The sequence below is a fragment of the Cornus florida genome, unplaced genomic scaffold (genome assembly GCF_030987335.1).
Source record: "Cornus florida cultivar Cherokee Brave unplaced genomic scaffold, ASM3098733v1 CherokeeBrave_3.0.0_Hap2_Chr02, whole genome shotgun sequence".
NCBI lineage: Eukaryota > Viridiplantae > Streptophyta > Magnoliopsida > Cornales > Cornaceae > Cornus > Cornus florida.
Window position 1 is genome coordinate 37,674,852 of NW_026775572.1, and position 6,905 is coordinate 37,681,756.

The following is a 6,905-nucleotide window of genomic DNA, read 5'->3' on the forward strand; positions in this document are numbered from 1 at the left end:
ATTTCATAACACAACATATTTTACCTTAAAATTTTTAAATCAAAACTAGTTGGACAATGTTTACTAAAAGAAATAATTTTGTAATCTTGTGAATTTTTATTATATTAAGAATTGTTTTGAGCCCTTAAGTTATACTCCTTCCGTCCCAATTAAAGTGTCGCTTTTAGAGAGTAGTAATTTTTAGAGGGATATGTGGGACATGTATTGTCTCCCTAAAAAGTTACTAAATTGCCCTTTTAAATTTTGAATATTCAAGTTTGAAATTTAAAACTCAAAGAACATATATGAAAATATGTGAAATATATTGTTTAAAAAAGGAAAATGTACAATTATTTTGGGACCAAAAAAAAAACAACATGACACTTATTTTGGGATAAGGGAGTACATATTTTGACCCAGAAATTGAAATTTTTAAAAGAACTTTGGACTCCACCGGAGTGAATTCCATAGCCAAAAGCATTATTTAGGTTTCATGGACCCTTTTCTGTGTGACTCTCCGGGCCTTGAGTCCTGTTTGTTCATCTTACACACCACCGGAAACATTGAAAATTTTATGACTGAATGATACTTAATTGGGCTTACACTATAATAACTTTGGACTCACAGCCCATAAAACAAATTAAATTACCTACCAGGCCCAAACCCACTTGAGATTGGTCAACCCCTCAAAAGATAATTATCATTAACAAAAATATTGGCGCATTTTATTAAGAATTAGAGAATATAGTCTGTGGGTAAAAGATAATCAAAGAGGTACCCATTTATTTTTTATAAATCAATAAAATTATTTTTTGTTTCACATTTTTTTTTTTTTTTCAGATTCAAAATTTGTGTGTAGAATTTTTTATTTTTTATTTTTTTCCCTGACAAACATAGAAGAATTACATCTAAACAAGTTGTACAATATGAGCAGGAACACACTCTAACACAATATCATCCTGATTTAGATGCTATGAAAGGTTGGCAATTTATGTGTAGACACACAAATCATTTACCGAAAAATAGCATTTATACCTTAGGGATACTTGTTAAAACTTAAAATTGATATTGGCGGTCTACTGGATTTCCCTTATTTGCATATTTGTTCCATCTCTTCTCCATTTTTTGGAATGTCCTTGGTTTTAACACTTTGAAAAACTTGGCAAATTCACATTTCTGATATATATATATATATACACACACACACACATAATAACAATTCGGGCAGAGTTTGCGATCCAAGGTGAGATTGATGTATCTTAAGTCTTGATGCATGACAGTTAGCTAAAGATTTTGAAATCCGTTTTGGATCGTCAAAAGGTCAAACAGACAGGCTGATCAGTTTTTATCGGATGATTTTGAGGAATCCGTTTTTAACCCGGAAAGAGCCTACTTTTATCAGAAACGGCCCAACTCGCAGATATCCGCAGCTTTGCTGCTGAGGTAGGGCGCCTTTTGGCCAAATTCAATCGTTTAGGGCTTGGGAATGGCGTTTTCCCATTTTTGAATATTTCAGAATTTTTTTTAGAAGACTAAACGGATTCAATTCGCTTTCTTTTTGGTATTGAGTAGAAGGATTCTTTCTTTATTTTTACAGAATATTTAGAACAAGTTTGCTTATGAACAGTTTCCTTACATTACTAGTTTCCTTACATTTTTAGGATTTCCTTTATATTATTAGGGTTTTTATTTATAAATACATGTATAGCAGGGCAAATCATTCATTTAATTATTAATATATTATCAGATTTATCTGACAATTATTTTTTCTTACTCGTAGATTCAAGTACCACCTTATAATCTGGAAATAATTCTGGCTTTCACATGTATGGCATAATATGTCAAAAAATCTCTCTCTCTCTCTCTCTCTCTCTCTCTCTATCTCTATATATATATATATATATGCTTGATGGTGGAGCAGCTTTTGTTTTGTATTTTGCATTTTTATTTTTTCTAATTCTCTTATGCTCTTTTGTTTGGTATAAGTTCACGTAAAATAATTTTTTATTTTTTATTTTTTAATATTTAACAAGGGTCTGGATCAAGTAATATATAAAATAACTTATCTTTTTTTTCGTAATTATTTTACAACAACCAAAAAATAAAAAATATATTTTACATAAAAAAATAATAATAATAAAAAAAGACATTCTATTGGATACCAGATATAGACTTTAGAGTTACAACTTTCAAGCAAAAACCATATAATTATCGCATACAAGTATATCAAGTGTGACAGTAGTAATTGTATTCTATGATTGATAAAATGTTAAAAATAATTGAGCTGCAGGAACAGGGTAGGCATACGTAAATAATTGATCTGCAAGAACAGAGTAAGCATACTTCAATAATTGAGCTGCAATTACAGGGTAGGTTTAAAGAATACTGGTCACAATAATTAAACCTGGAGACAATGCTATGTATGTTACTTTCGGAAGCACCACATGGAGGCTTTGAATTTGACAATGGAGGAAATTTACTACAAAATTTGTCTTAAATTTCCTTCAATTCTAAATCAAAGTCGCCTGTTCGCTCCACCCAAACATAACAGAGTGATACCAGTTTTTAAATGGCAATCGAAATTTATTTATGAAGTTAGAGCACATAGGTCCGCAACAGCCAACATGACTTTTTATTTATTTTTTCGTTTATTTTCTTTGATTGAGAAGAAACTCATATATTCATTTGTCTCTATACGACCGATTTCAAGCTCTCATTTCACCCCGGCAGGTAAAGGATACGCTACTACTCTACAACCATTGACAAAATGTAGAAATCGAGAGAAATCTTTTTGAGGTCGAGAGGCATTACAATGAACTCATATGAGAACGGAATTATGACTAGGTGCACCTATGATTCACCGTAACCACCATAAATTCCGGTCACTTGACCGGAAAGAACAGAACTTGAACAACAGAACCTCCTCTCCGACCTCATCCACACATCTTCGCGAACGTAGAGAATCACGACACAGTGGACAAGTTATGTGCCGGTACTCAACCCATCTGTCTAAGCAGACTCGGTGAAAGAGGTGAGCACATTTGAGCTCACGAATCTCGTCACCTTCTTCAATCTCACACAGACACACAGCGCATTCCACAGCTCCCCCAGACCCTCTGCCTTCGTAAAGCTTAACGCCGAGATCTTCACCGTTCTTCGGCACGCGATCACATTCTGTATGCCAGAAGTTGGAGTGTTGAAACAAGAAATTCCAACCTGAATTGAAATGGGTAAGAGGCAGAATTACATAATTCATCACGACTGAATGGAGATTGAACTTGGGAATTAGTAGATTATGGCGGGATTTGATATAGGATATGAGAAAGAGGATTGGAATGATGGTAAAAAAAGTTGCCAAAATGCTCATGTTGGCTGAATTCTTGCGAGGCTAGCAGTGAAGCTGTGAAGGCGCGCAGGGTGTGTATATAGAACACGGAAGGCCAATAATGATGGGAGAGTAGAGGATGATCCCCACACGCGTCTTTGAAAAGGGTTTGACCTTGACATTAATAAATATAAATCAGTAGGAGTTTGGATCATTTTTTTTTTTTTTTTTTTTTTAATTGTGATAATCATTTGATATAAATATTATCTCATTTCGTTTCAAAATAGAATGCTTTTATTTATTAATCAAAAATACACTTTTAATAATTTTGGAAACAGTCAGACTCTGTCAAACATGTTTTGTTTTTAATTTTTTTAAAACAAAAAACGTTACCAAACATATTTTACGTGTTTCTGCTTTCAAAATTTTCACTGCATCTTTGCGTTACCAAACATGCTTCCCTTTTCAACCCAAAATACTCTTACACCAAAACACTTGTTTTGTTTTGGGTTAAAACAAAATGAGTAGCAATCAAGTAATAAAATGATTTTTCAGATTAAATATCTCTTTTTGAAAATTTAACTTTTTGAAAAATATACTTCAAATTAAGTGTTTTAAGAAATTCATATAATAATTTTTTTAAATTATTGAAAAATATACTTCAAATGAATTTAATTAATGGGACCAAAAAAAATAAAATCACCTTGGTACTTTTTGTTAGAAATATTCCCTTCCTTCAACGGGCATTGACACGGATTATTAGAAATTAAATCCCTTTTCATTTAAGTAGAGATAGGAGTTTTCAGTTGAAGACGTAGGCCTATGTAGCATTTGCTCTTAATAATTGAGGAGTAAAAAGTTTTAATATGTTATATGGTGTCGGTCTGGTCACTCAATAAATAGAAAAGGTTTTGAAATCCAAGCCAAGTGGGTATGACGTTACCAAAGGTATTTCATTTTCAAATTTCTTAAAAAAATAAAATTATCTTAATTTAATATGAGAGTCTTACATAACCAAATTAGTCACTTTGACATACTAAGCTTGTGAAATCTTATTGTATTTCCTTTTCAAATTTCTTAAAAAAATAAAATTATCTTAATTTAATATGAGAGTCTTACAAAACCAAATTAGTCAGTTTGACAGACTAAGCTTGTGAAATCTTATTTGTCTTTTAGAAAGTGAATGAATTATAAAATAGATTCTGAATTCCATTCTGAAATACATGATATTTCATTAGTAACTAGACATATAATTTAAGTCCATACCAAACGGGAGTGAGCAAGAACTAGAGCGAGGGAGTCTAAAACCAAATCCCCATCATAATCTGACGGCTGGATAAGGTTTTGCGATTTCAAACCAATAGTAAAAAACCAAGTGTATGATTCACATCAATAATTGTCATTAAATACACCGAGTCAAGTCTGATATTTTATTTATCGATCTAGGTTTATGTCAAGAAATAATTTCATAACACAACACATTTTACATTAAAATTTGACATGAGATCTATAAATCAAAACTAGTTGGACAATGCTTACTAAAGGAAATAATTTTGTAATCTTGTGCATTTTTACCGCAGTAAGAATTGTTTTGAGCCCTTGTTAGGTCTTTGCTAGATGAGAAAAGAACTTATACATTTTTTGGCCCAGAGGATGAAAATCTTCAAAGAACTTTGGACTCCACTGGAGTGAATTCCATAGCCCAAAGCATTATTTAGCCCTCATGGGCCCTTTTCTGTTTGACTCTCCAGGCCTTGAGTCCTGTTTGTTCAACTTATACACCACCGTAAACATTGAAAATTTAATGACTGAATGGTACTTAATTGGGCTTACACTAATAATAATTTTGGAATCATCCTAAATGAGCCCATAAAACAAATTAAATTATCCAACAGGCCCAAACCCACTTGAGATTGGTCAACCACTCAAAAGATAATTATCAATAACAAAAATATTGGCGCATTTTATTAAGAATTAGAGAATATAGTCTTTTGTTTAAAAAGATATTCAAAGACGATTGTACAGATTTATTTTTTATAAATCAATAATATTATTATTTATTCCACATTTTATTTCTTATTTTTCAGATACGAAATTTGAGTACACACACAAATCACTTACCGGAAAATATTAAAACTTAAAATTGATATTGGCGCTTCACTGGATTTCCCTTATTTGCATACGTGTTCATCTCTTCTCCATTTTTTTGGAATGTCCTTCATTTTCACACTTTGAAAAACTTGGCAAATTCACATTTCTGATACGAATATATATATATATATATATATATATATATACACACACACACACACACATACATACAGAATAACAATTCGGGCAAAGTTTGCGATCCAGGTGAGATTGATGCATCTTAAGTCTCTTGCCTGCACGTACATAATTAAAACTATCTTGTTGCAAATACTTATTGGCTTTCACATGTATACCATAATATGTCAACAAATCTATATATATATGCTTGACGGTGGAGCAGCTTCTACGTGTTAAATCTGTAAATCCAACTTTCTTTCACTTGATTTATGTTTTGTTTTTGTATTCATTTTTGTATTTTGCATTTTTTTTTTTTAGTTTTCTAGTAAAATATTTTCTTATCTTTATTCTTTATTTTTCGGTGTTTAAAAAAAGTCTGGGTCAAAGTTGATGTAGTTGAGGTCTGAGTCTATTGACGAGACATGTAAAATAATTTATCCAAAATTGATGAGTAAATAAGTTTTTTTGTAATAATTTTACGATAACTAAACACTAAAAAAATAAAAAATATATATTTTTCAAAAAGTATTTTACGTCCAAAAAAAAAAAAACTTTAAAAGCATTCTATTGGATACAAGGTTTAGAGACTAGAGCTTTCCATGTACTCCTTTTGTCTTAAAATAACTGTCTTGTTTTGGGAACCTTGTCACGGTTCTCAAAATCAAACACTTATTTTGGAGCTGAATGAGTATGTCTTTAAGTTATAATTGACAAGCAAAAATCATATAATTATTGCATAAAACCATATAACTCTCACACATATGTCTTCACTAACCTTTGTAATGATTGATTGGATTTTAATTAGAATATTAATATCATCATCTTCTCCTATTATGTCTTAGAGTTCTCCTAATAGGATATATTTGAACATAGTTCTTGCTAACCGAAGAAATAAAAAAAAAAAAAAAAACACATGTTTAAAATAATTGAGCTGCAGGAACAGGGTAGGGCGCAGGCATATAATTGATCTGCAAGAACAGGGTAAGCATTACTTCAATAATTGAGCTGCAATAACAGGGTCGGCTTAAAGTATGCTGGTCACAATAATTAAACCTGAAGACAATGATATGTATGTTACGTTTAGAAGCATGGAAGGCATTGAATTTGACAATAGAATAAATTTTATTACGAAGTCCATCTTAAATTCCTTCAATTTCAAATCAAAGTCGCCCAATTTGGTACATCCAAAAATAACAACAGTTTAAAGGTGACACCAATTTTAAAATGGCAATCGAAATTTATTTATGTAGTTGGAGTACATAGGTCCGCAACAGCCAATATAATTTTTTATTTTTTTATTATTTATTTTTTTTCCTTGACAAGAATTTTTTTT

At 31.2% G+C, this 6,905-nt stretch overlaps 1 protein-coding gene across 1 annotated transcript; it reads right to left on the reverse strand.

Annotated features, from left to right (window-relative positions):
- Positions 1-2,225: 2,225 nt before the first annotated feature.
- Positions 2,226-3,691, reverse strand: LOC132286562 (E3 ubiquitin-protein ligase RHA2A-like). Its single transcript, XM_059788916.1, has one exon. It carries the CDS (start codon positions 3,344-3,346, stop codon positions 2,837-2,839), a length of 510 nt encoding a protein of 169 aa, XP_059644899.1. The 5' UTR covers positions 3,347-3,691; the 3' UTR covers positions 2,226-2,836.
- Between the last annotated feature and the right edge of the window lie 3,214 nt (positions 3,692-6,905).